This window comes from Mustelus asterias, chromosome 19 (assembly GCF_964213995.1).
Source record: "Mustelus asterias chromosome 19, sMusAst1.hap1.1, whole genome shotgun sequence".
In the NCBI taxonomy this organism is placed as follows: Eukaryota; Metazoa; Chordata; class Chondrichthyes; order Carcharhiniformes; family Triakidae; genus Mustelus; species Mustelus asterias.
In genome coordinates this window covers 34559834-34578036 of record NC_135819.1, presented here as the reverse complement: position 1 = coordinate 34578036, position 18203 = coordinate 34559834, and the positions used below count along the sequence as shown (strand labels likewise).

Below are 18203 nucleotides of genomic sequence, written 5' to 3'. Positions count from 1 at the left end.
TGTTGGTGAAGTCGGCACAGTATCACAGTGGGGGGTTAGCACTTCTTCCTCACAGCGCTAGGAACCCGGGTTCAATTCTGGCCTTGGGTCACTGTCTGTGTGGAGTTTGCACCTTCTCCCAGTGTCTGCGTGGGTTTCCTCTGGGTGCTCCAGTTTCCTCCCACAGTCCAAAAATGTGCAGATTGGGTGGATTAGCCATGTTAAATTGCCCTTAGTATCCCAAGATGTGTAGGTTAAGGGGATTAGCAAAATAATTATGTGGGGTTACATGTCTCGGTGAGATGTTCTATTGGAGAGGCAATGCAAGCGTGATTTGCCAAATGGCCTCCTTCTGCACTGCAGGGATTCTATAATTCTAAGTGTAACCAAAGATTATCATGGAAGTAAAATTTTTGGGCAAGGAGTGCACACTCATGCAAGATTAATTGATATGTACAGAGAAATATACATAGAAACTAGAAGTAGGAGTAGGCCATTCAGCCCTTCAAACCTGCTCCACCATTCATTATGACCATGGCTGATCACCAAATTCCACACCCTGATCCCGCCTACCCCCCCCCCCCCCCCCCGCCCAATATCCATTAATCCTTTTAGCTGCAAGAGTTATATCTAATTACTTCTTGAAATCACACAATGTTGTGACCTCAACTACTTTCTGTGATAATGAATTCCACAGATTCACCACCTTCTGGGTGAAGAAATTTCTCCTCACCTCAATCCTAAAAGATTTAACCAAAAGAGAAAATGCTGGAAAATCTCAGCAGGTCTGGCAGCATCTGTAACGAGAGAAAAGAGCTGATGCTTCGAGTCCAGATGACCCTTTGTCAAAGCTGAGTTAAAGGAGAAGTTGTTGAGCGATAGAATGAGTTCAGCCAGGCGGAGGGGAGTGGTGGTGGACAGGAATTGTTCAGGCCTCTTTTCAAGAAAGAAGCGAAGAGCTGTCAGGCAATCCTGGTGTGGGATGGAGGTGTAGGGAGATTGCACATCCATGGTGAATAGGAGGCGGTTAGGGCCTGCGAACTGGAAGCTGTCGATATGACGCAGGGCATCAGAGGAATCCCGGATGTAGGTGGGGAGGGAATGGACCAGGGGAGTGAGAGTGGAATCAAGATAAGAGACAAAGGGTCATCTGAGCTTGAAACATCAGCTCTTTTCTCTCCTTACAGATGCTGTCAGACCTGTTGAGATTTTCCAGCATTTTCTCTTTTGGTTTCAAATTCCAGCATCCGCAGTAATTTGCTTTTATTCTAAAACATTTAACCCTTATCCTCAAACTGTAGCTGAGCAGAAACACAGAAATGGCCGTGAACTAACATTTGTACTGTATGCATTTCCACCATTTCCTTGGTGGAGGGGGGCACATTACACTAATTTACTGGGTGGTTTTGTGTTGCTGTCCTTAGTCCTTTACGAGAAAGGAGTCACATCGGGAAGGGAATCAAGAAATAGGGATTGCACTCCATAGTGCCTTGGAGTCAGGACAAGAGGGCAACTTAAGGCTCTCAATCTTCTAAGGACCATGGGGTAACAAGACAATACCAACGGTGAGAATGCAACTTACTGCAGCTGGGATGACACCTCAGAATAGAGACGTCTGCAACTGAAATAATTGTTTGCAGTTATCCCCCCAGAGTTTCTTTGGCTTCTGGGGGCTGCTTCAGAAGAGTTGGCTGTGGTGCTAAATAGCCGATAAGGTTTGAATCAGTTGTGGAGTTGCAGTGACTGATACATTTCACCGATTGCTTTGTCTAGGATTGACGTGGTGATATCCCTGTCTGGAGGCGCTGCTATAGATGATTTGACGCCTGGCTTGTGACCTCCTGCATTTATGTATGGAGGGGTGAGGAAGGGGATTGATCAGTGAGTTTTCCTAACTGGATATCTCCACGGTAAGACTGACGTCAATAAAAAAAAAGACATTGAGAGGTGTTGGGCTTTATAAGAAGCATAACTACTCGCCAGCAATGAGAAATAAGGTGGGGGAGAGAGAGAGAGACAAAAAGCAGCAAACAGCTCGCTGCCAGGAAACATCCACAGGACTTTTTGAATTCTACTGAGCCTGTATCAGGGAGAGGAGCACCGGGTGTACTGCAAAGTAAGTGGGGAACTTCCAATCTACTTTCAAATGGAAATTGTTCCCAGTTTTCAACACTGCCTTCAACTCGAATCCTCTCTGCTTAAGTGGGGAGGTTTATTTAAGACTTTGAATCACTTGTTTAAAATCAGACAACCCGCGTTATAAACACTGCAGTCAATAATTGGGAACTTAAATTGCTTGTTTCCCTGCATTTGATTACGGGGTAGTATTGGGGGAATTTGGAGAATAGTTGTGAGTTTTTTTTATATATCTGTGTGTGTTGACGACACCAGCAGTTTAGAGAAATTGACATTGTGTTTGGAGTGAGCCCCTCGGGAAATAGGCTAGAACAAAAACCGAAGTGGCTTCTAAAACAATCGGATCAATGGGTCAAACAGAACATGATGTGGAGATGCCGGCGTTGGACTGGGGTAAGCACAGTAAGAAGTCTCACAACACCAGGTTAAACAGAACAGTCAGGGGGGTGTTAGAATCCTTGCATGGGGTAACAATTGATGAACTGGAGGGGGCATACATAAGGTGCAACATTCTTTTGTGTCTTCTTTTGCAGGTACCAAGAGATCATGCACTGTCTGAAACTCTCCACCTTCCTCCTTGTCGCGTCCGTGTCCCTGCGCTCTTTGGAAGCTGCCCCGAGCAGGTCTGTGAGCAAGAAGCATAATTTCCTTAAACTCACCTGCCATCATTACCCTTTCCCTGGGCAATAACTCGAGAGATTCCCCCAATTAAGTAATGCTCGATTGGGTAAATGTTCCCCGATTTTTAAAAAAAAGATACAGATTGATCATTTTCTAGTTGCAACATTGCAACGTGATGGGTTTAGAATGAAACAAAAGGTGTAGGGATTCGACTGTGCTCAATGAAGCTACGAGATTTGAGAAAGTTACCATTGCTATTATGTCGCGAAGGTGCAACTATGTTTTTTATGCTTTTGTCTCCCAAAAGGTTTTTTGAGCTGTGGCATCAGCCCAATAGTGGGGACTTTTGTGTTATAGAGCATACACATTATTAAACCATCTGTCAGAAAGACAAATGGCGAAATATTACTTTTATGTAAAATCTTCAATTACAATGAATCTTTCCACCTTCCTCCTTATTGTTAACTATGCCAGTCTGGACTCATCTGTAGAACAGCGGCACAGTGACATAATGGTTAGCACTGCTGCCTCACAGTGCCAAGGACCCAGGTTCGATTCCTGGCCTCGGGTGACTGTCTGTGTGGAGTTTGCACATTCTCCCCGTGTTTGTGTGGGTTTCCTCCGGGTGCTCTGGTTTCCTCCCACAGTCCAAAGATGTGCAGGTTAGGTCGATTGGCCATGCTAAATTGACCCTAATGTCAGGTGATTAGCAGGGTAAATATGTGGGGTTATGGGGATAGGGCCGGGGTGGGATTGTGGTCAGTGCAGACTCAATGGGCCAAACGGCCTCCTTCTGCGCTACAAGGATCCTATGATTCTATAACTCTCATCTCTGTCCAAAGTTCATGATTCCAATTTCTATCCAGCAGCTAATTGAGCACATAATCTAGGCTGACATTCCAGTGTGGTACAGTACTGAGGGAGTGCTTCACCGTTGAAGGTGCTGTCATTTGTTTGCTACTTTTAAACCCTGTCCGCCCTCCCAGCTGGACGTAAACTATCCCCAAGAGCAAAGGTGTCCCTCTACATCCTGACCAACATTTACCAACATAATTCGATCAGGTTATCTGGTCAATTGTCTCATTGCTGTTTGTGGGACTATCTTCCTGTCTGTGAATTAGTTGGGCCATTTTGAAGGTACAGTAATCTTTGTATTATCCGGCACCCTAGCAACCTGAATTCCCCACCAACTGCAGTTTCTGAGGGTTTGATTTGCCTTTAAATGTGATCACTTTTAGGGGTAGCACAGTGACACAGTGGTTAGCACAGCTGCCTCACAATGCCAGGGATCCGGATTCGATTCCCAGCTTGGTCACTGTCTGTGTGAAGCCTGCATGTTCTCCCCATGTCTGTGTGGGACTGCTCTGGTTTCCCCCCAAAGTGTAAAGATGTACGGGTTAGATGCGTTGGCCGTGCTAAATTCTCCCTCAGTGTACCCGAACAGGTGCCAGAGTGTGGTGACTAGGGGATTTTCAGAGTTACTTCATTGCAGCGTTAATATAAGCCTACTTGTGACACTAATACTTAAACGTTAAACACTTTCAGTGTTCAGATAATGCATTCTTTATAGATTAGACTGTAAATCTGCAAAAGTTGCCCTTCGATTTTACATTGAAATTATGAAGTGATTGGGCCAGTTTTTGGTTATTGTAATACGACACACTTTGTCTTGTGCCTGGAGTAATGTAACTCTTTGTTAACCAGCGTCTCTGATTAACCGATACCACCCATTCCCCCAAAACGCCAAAGATTTTACTGTAATTAAAACAGAAAGTGCTGGATAAACTCAACAGCTCTGGCAGCATCTTTGGACAGAGAAACAGAGTTAGTTCGTGTGACCTTTTTAGAACTGAGGTCTCACTGTGCTTTGTTGGCTGTGAAATGCTGAGGTCATGAATGGTGCTATATAAATGCAAATACTTTCTTTCTTTCACTGTTGACCAATCTGATTTCACATTTAATCAGTGACTGCTGTGATGACATATCACAAATTAAACAAGACATTACATCCATTAGTCTGGCCACTTAAATGTGTGACACTTGGGATATTTGCTCATATAATAGATTTGGGTAGTCTATTCTTATAAAACTCCAACAAGACTTATTTGCATTCTTCGCTCCTTCAATTCTGGCATCTCAAGCATCCTCAATTTTAATCGCACCCACACTGAAAGCAATGCTTTCAGCTGCCTTGGCCCCAAGCTCTGAAATTAAGTTTAAGTTTATTTGTTAGTGTCACAAGTAGGCTTACATTAACACTGCAATGAAGTTACTGTGAAAATCCCCTAGTCGTCACACTCCGATGCCTGTTCGGGTACACTGAGGAAGAATTTAGCATGGCCAACGCATCTAAGCAGCACGTCTTTTGGACTGTGGGAGAAAACCGGAGCACCCGGAGGAAACCCATGCAGACACAGGGAGAACTTGCAGACTCCACACAAACAGTGACCCAAGCCGGGAATCAAACCCGGGTCCCTGGAGCTGTGAGGCAGCGGTGCTAACCACTGTGCCACCGTGCCACCCCATTCTCTGCATCTCTACCTTTATTTCTTCTTTCAAGATGCTTCTTAAAACTTACCTCTCTAACCAAGCTTTTGTCGATCTGTCCTTCCATCTCTGCTGTGACTCACTGTAACATTTTGATTGATAACACTCTTGTGAAGTGCCCTGAGATGTTGTGGCATGTTGAAGGTGCTATATAAACTGTAAGCTTTTGTTGGTGCTGTTGGATGGATGTATTAGATTCAAGCATTCGTCTGAACAAATCAAACTTAACCAAATTACTGGATGTGACTTCAGTTGATGCAAGTAATTGTGAAACTGGGTGTCAGCGAGTGCTTTAAGTACAGGTTCACTGAGAGAGCTCAAAGCGAACTGGTTATGCTCCTGTGAGTGGAAAACATCCTCAGTGATGGAAGCTAGGTGAGTCAACAGGAGAGTGACAATAGTCACCATCGAGCTTCTTTGATTGCTGCCGGGAATCAAAGAGAAATCTGGCGTGAAGGGGGTTGGGGTAACTTGAGGCGGTACGGTGATACAAATGGTTAGCACTGCTGCCTCGCAGCACCAGGGACCCAGGTTCAAATCCTGGCTTGGGTCACTGTGTGGAGTTTGCATGTTCTCCCCGTGTATGCTTGGGTTTCCTCTGGGTGCTCTGGTTTCCTCCTACAGTCCAAAGATGCGTGGGTTAGGTGGATTGGCCATGATAAATTGCTCCATAGTGTAATGGAGATTACGGGGATAGGGTGGGATTGTTGTTGGTGCAGGCCGAATGGCCTCCTTCTATACTGTAGGGATTCTATGATCAATTGGTAATCTGTGCTCTTTCAACATGATAAAATATCTTGGGGCTGATGTGCTCATGTAGTGGAGAGAGTAACTATTCCAGCGCATTATCCTTACCTTTTAAGTGTCAATTTTAAGTTCCAGTCAAACCTCCGTGAGAAATTTTAATCCGAGTGTCCAATCAGAATATTGGTGCAATGTTCAACAATTTAGTGACTGAAAAAGTGACATTGGTACATTGCACCACACAAATAAGGACAAGTTTATTCAGCACCCTTAATGTAGTAAAACATCCCTAGGTCGCAGGAGAGTATTCAGGCAAAGGTTGACACCGGGTCAAAGAAAGAGGCATTGGTAAGGCTGGCCAAATGTTTAATTGAAGAGGTTTGTATTAAGCAGCATGCGAGGAGGAGGAGAGATAGATGGAGAGGAAACGTTTGGATGGGGTTGGGGCCTTGCGGGGAGGGATGGAATGGCAATTCCAGAATTTAGAGTTTTGACAGTTGAAGACAAGGCCACCCCAATGGTGTGGTGCAGGAAGAAGAGGATTCACAATATACCAGCGGTTGAGGAACGCCAGAGTTTTCAGAGTATCACAGAGCTAAAATAAGTTACAGAGCTAGGGAGAGGTGAAGTCATGGAAGTTACTTGGATGTGAAGGCAAGAACTTTAACATTGAGGACTGGGAGCATAGGGGAATTGTAAACTGGACTTGGCGCAACTTAAGATTTGGGTAGCAGAGTTTTGGGCGAGTTAACATTTACGGAGGATGGAAGGCCAGCCAGGAGGGCACTGGAAAAAGTCATGAGATGGAGATGCTGACATTGGACTGGGGTGGGCACAGTAAGAAGTCTCACAACGCCAGATTAAAGTCCAATCTGTTTATTTGGAATCGCGAGCTTTCAGAGTGCTACTCCTTCATCAGGTGAGTGCCTGATGAAAGAGCAGTGCTCCAAAAGTTTGTGATTCCAAAGAACCTGTTGCACTTTAACCTGGTGTTGTGAGACTTCTTACTGGAAAAAGTCAAGCCTGGAGGTGACCAAAACTAGAATACAGCGCTCTCCTAGCCACATCCTAAAGGGTACATTTGCTGGGGTGGGGTTCTTTCTCTTCTCATGTTTATTGTTCCTTACTGAATCATTTACTCTTCACTCTCTAGAAGCCAAGGTGCTGTGCCCCCTGACTGGAACTCTTGGTTGGTTCCAGTGCTGAGGAAGAGGGCTTTAACGGGCTGGTCAGCTGCTTTACCCGCGGAAGAACTCTTCAAAGCAAAGAGGTACTATTCACCACACATTGCGTGACCCCAGACAAAGAACGGTCCTCAGCTCGCGTGAATGCTTTTGCCCACCGCAGGGTATCCTGACCACTTAAAACATGAAAAGAGCTGCAGGTGTGGAAATTCTGAGATAATAAACAGAACATGCAAGCCACATAATGTCAGAGAAAAGAAAAGACATATTAACACTTCAGCTGTGCACCCCACCAGCACAATGAAAAATATAAAAGATAAAGAAGCATTCCGTAAGGCTGAAAACAGAAAGACAAGATGGGAGGAAATGTTAGCACTGTATTGGGCACAGTTCTGGTCTCCTTATTATAAAGAAATAAAAGAGGCATAAAGATGCAAAAAAGATTTACGAAGATAATACCACAGCTGAAAGTTTAAAACTTGGTGGCACTGTGGTTAGCACTGCTGCCTCATGGTGCCAGGTACCCAGGTTCAATTCCAGCCTCGGGTATCTGTGCAGAGTCTGCACTTTCTCCCTGTGTCAGTGTGGGTTTCCTCTGGGTGCTCTGGTTTCCTCCCACAATCAGGTTAAATGGATTGGCCATGCTATATTGCACCCTAATGTCAGGGGGACTAGCAGGGTAAATACGTGGGCTTACAGGGATAGGGCCTGGGTAGGTGCAGGCTCAGATGGGCCAAATAGCCTCCTTCTGCGCTGTAGGGATTCTATGATTCTCCCAGGAAAGGGAGAACAGGCTGGGGCTATTTTTTTCCGTAAAGGGAAAGTTGAGGGGTGACCTGATAAAGGGCTTTAAAATTATAAAGGGGTTCAATAGAGTAGATGTAGAGAAAAGACTTCCAATCGTGGGAGTGACCAAAACTAGGCATCCTAAATGTAGGATTCTCACTGACTAATGCAGTAGGGAATTCAGGAGAAATGTCTGTACCTGTAGCATGGTTAGGATATGAAGCTCACTGCTGCAGGGAGTAGTTAAGGTGAGTAGCACTTAAGGAGAAGCTAGATAGATACATGAGGGAGAAAAGAATAGGACATGTTAGTACTGTCATATGAAGTAGTGCAGCAGGAGGCTCAAGTGGAGTATAAAAACACCACGGCCGGAATTCTCTGGTCTCGCATGCCACTGCTGCCAACGAGTTCAGAGAAGTTGGCATTCAGTCAAATCTCCATTCACTGCAGCGGGACTGGAGAATCCCAGCTGTGGGCGAGGTCGCAGACTTCTAGCCCAAATAAATCAGCTGGGCCGAATAGCCTGTTTCTGTCTTTAAATTATTTATCTACCTATGTAAAAACAAATTAGTTTTTAAAAGCCAAAACAGTCAAAGAAGAGGAATTCATTGTCAAACCTTTTTTGTTGTGTGTGTTTTTTTATTATTCATTTATGGAGTATGGGCATCGCTGGCTGACCAGCATTTCTTGCCTATCCCCAGTTGCCCTTGGAGGGTAGTCGAGAGTCAACCACATTGCTGTGGCTCTGGAATCACATGCAGGCCAGACTGGGTAAGGACAGCAGATTTCCTTCCCTGAAGGACATTAGTGAAGCAGATGGGTTTTTCCAACAATCGACAATGGTTTCATGATCATCAGTAGATTCCTAATTCCAGACATTTTTATTGAATTCAAATTCCACCATCTGCCATGGTGGGATTCGAACCCGGGTTCCCAGAACATTAGCTGAGTTTCCTGGATTAATAGTCTAGCGATAATACCACTAGGCCATCGCTTCCTCGGTGTTGATCAATCCCATCTTCAGTACTACATCCAGTACGGATCATGGAGAGAGCAGGGAGCTTACCCCACGTATCACAAGTCTGATATGAAGTACAGTTTGAGAGGTGATAAGTTTGTCATCTTTAAAAGCAGAACAGAAACATTTACACGGTTCCTTCCTGAAGAGAAACTACCCCCCCTCCCCAACACCCCAGATCAGTCCGCATTCTCACTTTCTGACTTGTAACATCGAATGTACATACAGCCTCATTTTCAAAGACTACAATTAAAATTTCAAAATTTATTTGTTAAAAGAAGTATTAAAACCGCAGTTACATAAAAGAAAAATAGAAGGATGTTGGAAATCGGAAATAAATGGAGAAAAGGCTGTGAATAGTCAACAGGCCCCTGTTAGTCCATGGAGAAAGAAATAAGTTCAGATCACTGACCTTTTGTCAGATGTATAGGCCGGAATGTTCCAATGTCATTCGCCCCGCCACCGCTGCCAGCGAGAATGGAGAATTTGAAGCTCAACCCATTCATTGCAGCGGGAATGGAGAATCCGGCCACAGGGTCAGTTTTGATCTTTCAATGCTTATCCATGGTCACAAATGCAAATAAAGGAAAGTTCTAATTTAGAGCAAAGGAACTGAATGCTGATGACTTAACAAAATATTAATAGAAAATTATTATAATATTGAATCAGTCATTTGCCTATATAATGTGGGGCAGCATGGTGGCACAGTTGTTAGTACTGTTGCCTCACAGTGCCAGGGACCTGGGTTCAATTCCTTCTTGGGTCACTGTCTGTGCGAAGTTTGTACATTCTCCTCATGTCTGCTTGTGTTTCCTCCGGGTGCTCCGGTTTCCACCCACAGTCCAAAGATGTGTGGGTTAGGTGGGTTGGCCATGCTAAATTGCCCCTTCATTTCAGGGGACTCGCTAAGGTAAATGCATGGTGTTATGGGGTTAGGGTCTGGGCGGGATTGTGATCAGTGCAGACATGATGGGCCGAATGGCCTCATTCTGCACTGTAGGATTCTATGATTCTATGATAATAACGCTGATTGAAGACAGTGGAAGCAGCAGATTTGTGTCTGTGCATGGCTGCTGCCTTTAGATGAGTCAAGGCAAAGGAGTAACTGGAACAAGTTAAGGGACAGCCAAAAGATAATATTTTCTGCAAAACTTTATTTGTAAAATATCTGAAAGAACATGACAAACATTTCAAAATGGCTGTTGCACAAAGTGCAATAATAGTCAGGCTTCTACACGCATCACATTGCAATCTGATGTGTTTTAAGACAGTCAAGGAAACAGTACAGACATTTCAAAATGGTCACCAAAAATGATGCAAAGGTACGACAGTTTTCTACATTGATCAGGTTGCACTTTTGAGGTGCTGAATACATTTGTGGTACATGTAAAATTCACTGTATATTCATGCAAGTCATTAATTCTTACATGTTCATTTTATTGAATGGTGGTAGTGGGTTACCGTTCACTCAGAGAGCCTGCGTTGCTGTGGCAACATACACTTTTACATATAAGTTACAGTCTGGGGCTATGGATAGTGATGGTATGCAGGCTTCAATTTCCTTCCATCGCATGGCTGACTAGGAGTCTCTCCCACTCTTATCACCTGCCATTGGCGTGTTCGGAAGGATTTTGCAGGTTGACTGCGTTATGAACATACCTTCCTTGCCCATCGAGTCCTGGGGTGGGATTCGAACCCAGAGCTTCTAGCTCAGTGGCTGGGACACAACCCACTGCACCATATGTGTTTAATAATGGCTCATTTCAAATTCAGATTTGAGGCTTTTTCAATTTATACTATCGAGGTAGGAAACATGATTTACTTGCCTGCTTGTCACTGGGTAACCTGGTTATGACTAGTGACTCTCAGCCCCACTTTCAAGGTGGCATTCGAAGGAGGTAAGATGAGCAATAATAGAAGAAATTGGGCTTTGATGAAGAGTATCCAGGCTCGAAACGTTGGCTCTATTCTCTATTCATAGGTGCTGTCAGACCTGCTGAGATTTTCCAGCATTTTCTCTTTTTGTTTCAGATTTCCTGCATCCACAGTAATTATTTTGATATTATTACAGAAGATATTGATTGTGTGCTATAATAATAAAGGGGATAATAAAGTGACTGGTGACTGTCAAGTTGCTTTACGGCACTGACATTTCAACAGTGTTCCTGTCTCAAAATTACCTTTAATGACACAAGATCAGAGAAATGAAAGCATTTGCGAAGCGGTTGATTTGTTAAAAAATCTTTGTAATCTGCCGACGGTGTTTCATTCAGTCCGTGAAGCGGAGACGTTAGGTTCATAACCAACAAAGTGAAAAGAATGCTGAACAATGAAACCAAATCAGTGGAGTGCGAGTTAGAGGAAGGCATACCATATTGTATGGTGCTCTAACCCTAACCCTAACCACAGTCCTGTACCTCAAACACCAGGACAAACCACTGGGGTCAATGGAGCCACAGGATTGACTCCTCTGACGGCATTTTTGGACCACAATATTGGTGGGCATTGTCACGGGTGGGACGGGAAAACTTTGGAGAAGTCGTCGACTTTCAACAGCTCTCCAAAGTTTCCCTTCCTGCCTGTGACTTACGTCTACAAGTGTCGGGCCGGAATATCCCTCCCCTCCTTTCAGAAGTCGGATTTATGCTTTAAGATTTCTCACTTAGAAAGCTGACATCCAGTTGGTAACTCTAATGTGGTATATGAGGGGAACCGGTCGAGAAAAGGTAGATCAAACTCACGGAAGTTACTTAAAACTAAACTGTGAAAGTAGAACAAGGTGAGAAGGGGACACATGTGCGTGTGAGGCACATTTGGGACTTATATTAGGAAGTCCTTCATACAAAGAGTGGCAAATACCTTGTTAAGAAACAATTAGATTCCAAAATGGAAGCACTTGAATCTTTAAAATTAGCTGAAATAAGATGTATTGAATGGCCTTCAAATGCACAGTTGTCTTGTAATTTGATGTCCACTGAGACATAAAACTGGCTGATTGACTATGTAGGTCTTATGGTCTTATGGTCTTGAATGGTTGGCTTTAAATTGGATCTTCTTAGTTTGTTAATTGTCCTTGGGCCAGACACAGTGCACACCTTGTTGGAAAGTAAACATTCATGTCACGGGGCTACAAGTGACTAGAGCCTTGCAATCTGCAGGTGCATTGTTGGACTTTGTGTCACATTTCAGCTGATAACAGGGGAGTAGGTCTCTTAGACATTTTGACCCATTTCTTGGGCACCTCCAGTTGGATAATACAAAATCTATATTCACCAGTCATGGAGCTTGTACAGCTCATCCAACAAAGTTTCTCATCCTCCCAGCTGATATAAAGTGGCATATGTGAGAATGGAAGAGATAGTGATTACAAATTTTATTTTGAAACACTGGCTAATATTTTTGCACCTGAGTCACTAAAAATGATATTTAATCTAGAACTTCCAAAGCCACATAAAATTACAGTATACAAATCCTTATAAAATTTTGCCTGTACAGTATTGCTATGCTTGCATACTAGGACGAACCTAGCTCTCAGACACTTGTTTACAGGTCTAAAGCCAAGTGGGAAGAATCTCAGCTAATATTGTCTTAGAAGAGCTATAGGTTTCATTCTGGCCTAATAACATCTTTCATACAGTATTATTCTTAACAATATTTCCCTACTGCAACTGAGCTGATATTTTGGCAATATTATTGTGTGACTCACTATTTGATTTACAGTTTCATAATTTAAAATAAAACATTTATTGGATGTGGGTGTCCCTGGCCAGTCCCAGCACATATTGTCCTTCTCCAATTGCCCTTGAGAAGGTGGTGTTGAGCTGCCTTCTTGAACCGCTGCAGTCCAGGTGGTGTAGTACACCAGCAGGGGGTTTCAGGATATTGACTTAGCAACAGTGAAAAAATGGCGATATGTTTCCAAGGCAGAATGGTGGGTGTCTTGAAGGGGAACTTAGCAGTGATGGTGTTCCCATGTGTCTGCTGCCATTGTCCTTCTAGATTGTAGTGGTGTGGTGAACCATAGATGGTTACCACTATGGATACTGGTACATATGTTACTCTTGTTACTGTTGGGGTTAGGGTTGGGGTGTTCCACCTGTTATCATTGTTTATGTGGTACACTCCGTTAGGCTCTGCCTTCTTACAGGAGTATAAAGGTCACTGCTACTTCCTAGTAGCCCTTAGTCTGGGATAGTATTGTTAAGTAGTGTGCTCCAATCTTGTTGTGAATAAAAGCCTTTATTCCCGGGTACGTCCTAGCCTCCCGTGTGAATCAATCGCGCATCAAGTGGTAGTGAGGTAATAGGAAGTACTTAGAATCATAGAATCCTACAGTGAAGAAGGAGGCCATTTGGCCCATGGAGTTTGCACTGACCACAATCCCTGTAACTCCATGCATTTACCCTAGCTAGCACCCCTCACACTCAGGGGTAATTTAGCATGGCCAATCCACCTAATCTGCACATCTTTGGACTTCACTTACTAGTTGGTTTTTCCAAAGCATTTGACATTTCCAAAACAATTTCTCTTTTATACAATCTATATGTAAGATTTGGAAACTGGCCTGCATTTTTGGAGAGAGATCAGGAGGTGCTTTTATTGCACCTCCAGTAGAGGTGCAGTAGACATTAGGGCAGAAATTCTCTGATGTGGTACACCCACCGTTGCCAGCAAGAATGGAAAATCTGGCACTTGGCCAAATCAGAGCAGCAGGACTGGAGAATCCCAGCCGCTGGCGAGGTTGGAAAATTCCAGCCTAGAAATCTGGGATTCTTTCTCCAAAAGAAGCCTGGGATAATTGGAGCTTTCAATTAGATATATAAATATTTTTGTTAGTTAAGAGTTTTAGGGAATTAAGGAAAAGAGCAGCGAAGACAGATAAATGGCAACATAATTTTACTGAATGTCAGAGCAGGTTTGAGGATCTTCTCCTATGCCTAAAGTTTCTATTATGCAGTAGAATCAGAGTTATAATGGCATGTTTCTCAATGGAACTCTGGAACATGCTAAAGCTTTTATCGTGCTCTGCTGTGCCACTAAGTACAGCCACCCTAACCCTAAGTCTATTGTTTATTTTCTCTTGCAGCATTCATGTGAAAAAGAGGATGTGCAACACTGCCACTTGCGTGACGCAGCGTCTGGCAGACTTTCTGAGTCGTTCCAACAATAACTTGGGTGCCTTCTACATACCAACAAACGTGGGATCAAACACTTACGGCAAGAGAGACGCCATGGGTCTGTACAGCAGAGAACTCTTCAGTTACCTCCAACGTTAGAACTCAGAGCAGTCCACAGCCATTTTCTTAAAGTTAGCAGATTCTTTCTGTAGCTCCAACATCAGTAGATGATGATAATGCAGTTTTACAAGTTTCAAGCAGTGGTGTCCTGTTTCACTGCTCCTGCCCTGTCGCGCTTTGGAACAATGATCAGGTTCATTGTGTGATGTATGAAGTTCCCTGCATGTTTTTAACTTAAAAGAAACCTGCTGGTACTACATGAATTAATTGTAATAACTAAGTTATTTTGAGTCTATTAAAGACAAATGTTGAGAATTTTTTTTAAAAGCTGGACTATATTTGAATTTCTATGTACATATCATTGTAGGAGGAGCATAACATATGTGTTTTTGGTCAGTAAGGTGAATGACATATGGAGAAACCAATTGTTGCACTTGGGAATTTCCAAACCAAACTATTCTGATACGCATACACATATTATCCATTAATCTGGTTTGACATACTTTCTCTCTCTCTCTCTCTCTGCCTGGTAAGATACACACTACCTATATAAGCACTGAGAACTGTGAAGCTTGGTAACACACTAATATGAATAGAAATAGTCACAGAGTGTAACTAGTTAAAGTCAGCACTGTGTAATTGCAAGCTTCATGCTATTTTTTTATTCATTCGTGGGACATGGGCATCGCTGACTGGCCAGCATTTATTGCCCATCCCTAGTTGCCCTTGAAACTGAGTGGTTTGCAAGGCCATTTCAGAGGGCAGTTGAGAGACAACCATATTGCTGTGGGTCTGAAGTCACATGTTGGCCAGACCAGGTCAGCACAGTAAATTTGCTTCCCTAAAGGACGTTAGTGAACCAGAAGGATTTTTCTGACAAGCGACAATGGTTTCATGGTCATCAATAAATTCTTTAATTCCAGGTTTTTTTTTATTGAACTCAAATTCCACCATCTGCCATGATGGGATTCGAACCCGGGTCCTCAGAACATTAGCTGAGTTTCTCGATTAATAGTCTAGCGATAATGCCACTAGGTCGTCACCTTTCCCTTATTTGCCTAACAAGGAGCAACCTAGCCCTTAAGAGGCTGGCTTCCAAGGCTGTCTAAAGTCAATTGAGAAGTATCTCAGCCAGTGACCTGTCCACCCTTTCAGACCCCATTGCTGAGTCAGGTCAGCTGATCATTTATCACCCTAATAGAGTTAGATGAGCAAGAATGGGAAGACATTTGACTGGAGCAGATACGCTGGCATGGATTGATGGGGACGAATGGCCTGTTTCTGTGATGTATGTTCTCTCCAATTCTATGTAGAAGTGCCCTAGAATTTCACAGATCTGCTTGACTCACATATCGAATGACCAAATCAGCCACAGAGAATTTCTTGGGCAGCACGGTGCACAGTGGTTAGCACTGCTGCCTCACAGCGCCAGGGACCCAGGTTCAATTCCAGCCTTGGGCCACTGTGGAGTTTGCACATTCTCCCCATGTCTGCGTGGGTTTCCTCCAGATGCTCCAGTTTCCTCCCACAGTCCAAAGATTTGCGGGTTAGGTGGACAGACCAAGCTCAATTGACCTTAGTGTCGGGGGGATTAGCAGGGTAAATATGTGGGGTTACGAGAATAGGGCCTGGGTAGGATTGTTATCGGTGCAGACTCAATGGGCCGAATGGCCTCTTTCTGCACTGTAGGGATTCTATGATTCAGTCTCCAGCTTGGAGCCAACTCATGCCCAGAGACAATCTGCTCAATTCCCTGTGCAAAGAGGATTGTCATTAATAGGCTATCATGCAAGAATGGCTTTGAGCTCCCCTCAGCTGACAGCAGAGACCAAAAACTTTTCTGGAGCAACATGAGGTACAACTCATCAGAACCAGCATTCTTGTAGCTCCAACATGGACCCATATTGTACTGCATTCATGGTACCAGCATTAGAGATTTGGGTCTGTTGTTTGACTCTGCAACACAAGCAGGGTGAACACTTTTGACCAATGCATACATGTTCACATATCTAGCCTCACTTAGCACCTCGAGAGGCAGTGATCCCAACACCTAACATATGCTTCAGTTATTTGGGAGAGGTCTGCCTCCGGAATAATGGAGCTGAATAGGATTGTTCAAAACATGCCATATTGGCGTTATATTTGTCCAAGCCTAATGCATCAATGCAAGCTTAGTCGTCTCCAGTAGCTTAATCCCAATCCTCATGCAACGGAAGCCAGCAAATGGACATATCTGCCATGAGGTTGTTCCTCATTCAGCCCGGTAAGTAACAGAGCAGTGCAGGCCTTCCTTCTCTGCGACCATTTCCCTTTTTTCATAATGCCATGTCTAACCTTAGACCTTGATCTCAAGTCCTCAAAGAAAGCTTTGCATTTCTTGTCTAAGAACTCAAAATCAAGAAGGAGAACAGTTTCGGGATCAAAAGAGAAAATGCTGGAAAATCTCAGCAGGTCTGGCAGCAACTGTAAGGAGAGAAAAAAGAGCTGATACTTCCAGTCCAGATGACCCTTTGTCAGCTTTGGCAAAGGGACGTCTGGACTCGAAACGTCAGCTCTTTTTTCTCTCCTCACAGATGCTGCCAGAACTGCTGACATTTTCCAGCATTTTCATTTTTGGTTTCAGATTCCAGCATCTGCAGTAGTTTGCTTTTATTCAGTTAAGGGATCATCTGATTTGGCAGAAGTTTAAACTATTTTGGTGACTAATAATGCCATCGCTGACGGCAAGCATGCCTTTCCTCCCTCCCAAAGTTGTCTTGAATTATAATTGGCATTTTCAGAGTGCTCTGATATTAATATGAATGAACAGTTGAAGCAGACACCTTTGTATCCTCTGAACAATACCACCAAGATTCCTTCTGGAGACATGCGGAAGATTGCAGGCCACCTCATGCCTTATCATCATACTTATTGTTCAAAACGGCAAATGGAATACAGTAAACTCACAAACAAATTAACTAGCAACATAAAAATCATCTTTCCACAAAGCAATACACTTGTTTCCAGAAATTCCTCAAGCAGACAGATGAAAATCATTCTTTACACAGTCATCCTGATAATCTCAAATGACATTCTATCAGGCTTGGTTCGACAACAAATCGATTCAACTCCAGGTGTTTAATCAACCTCTTTATTTCATTATGTTACGACGTCGGGTCAGTCTTCCTTAATGATGCAGGTTAACAAAGCCTGCAGTCCTCAGGGGAGACTGAACACACTTTGTTTTGGTACAATACAAATACTTTTTTTCTAACACATGCAAGTGACCCGATAGCCTACCAGCTATAGCCCCAATATACTTGTTACCAATCAGAGGATAATATTATTTTGTGCACTCCTCGTGCTGACCTTCACTGGCCAGTCACATTCTGTGCACGTATGCTGCAACACAGAACACTTGTGTGATAACAAGTGATCGCAGCTGCATTCAGCTTATCTTAGGCAGTTGTCTGCAGAACAAGGCCATACCATTACATGACCTCACCCAACCGCCAGGAGCCAAGCAATAGTTTATACTCACTTATACTATAATACTGTAAGCATTAGATTATTAATAGTTTCTACAATTAAGGAAGACATCACTATCCAAGCATCACTACACATATATCCACATCCACAATCCAACATAGAAAATAGGAGCCAGAGGAGGCCATTTGACCCTTCGAGCCATTCATTGTGATCATGGCTGATCATCCAACTCAATAGCCTAATCACACCTTTCCCCCATATCCTTTGATCCCCTTTGCCTCAAGTGCAATATCTAACAGCTTCTTGAAAACATTCAAAGTTTTGGCCTCAACAACTTTCTGTGGTAACGGATTCCACAGGCTCACCACTCTCTAGGTGAAGAAATTTCTCCTCACATTTGAAAAGATTGAATAGAATCTTAACTCACTCCTTTTCTGAGAGTGATATGCTTACTTAGTCAGCATCTGCATGTCCCAAAGAAAA

General features: G+C 43.5%; 1 protein-coding gene across 1 annotated transcript; it reads left to right on the top strand.

The window, feature by feature from the left end:
* The first annotated feature begins 1843 nt into the window (after positions 1-1843).
* On the top strand, positions 1844-14468 carry iapp (islet amyloid polypeptide). The gene is made up of 4 exons (XM_078234695.1): positions 1844-2095; positions 2649-2738; positions 7181-7297; positions 14102-14468. The coding sequence occupies exons 2-4, from the start codon at positions 2662-2664 to the stop codon at positions 14289-14291; spliced, it is 384 nt and encodes a 127-aa protein (XP_078090821.1). The 5' UTR covers positions 1844-2095; positions 2649-2661; the 3' UTR covers positions 14292-14468.
* The last annotated feature ends 3735 nt before the right edge of the window (positions 14469-18203 follow it).

What these genes read in the sequence shown, in the direction of transcription:
- iapp (XM_078234695.1), top strand. Translation starts at nt 2,662, where the DNA reads ATGCACTGTCTGAAACTCTCCACCTTCCTCCTTGTCGCGTCCGTGTCC. An exon ending in TTGGAAGCTGCCCCGAGCAG is followed by an intron (nt 2,739 to 7,180) that starts GTCTGTGAGCAA and finishes TTCACTCTCTAG; the next exon opens with AAGCCAAGGTGCTGTGCCCC. An exon ending in GAACTCTTCAAAGCAAAGAG is followed by an intron (nt 7,298 to 14,101) that starts GTACTATTCACC and finishes TTTCTCTTGCAG; the next exon opens with CATTCATGTGAAAAAGAGGA.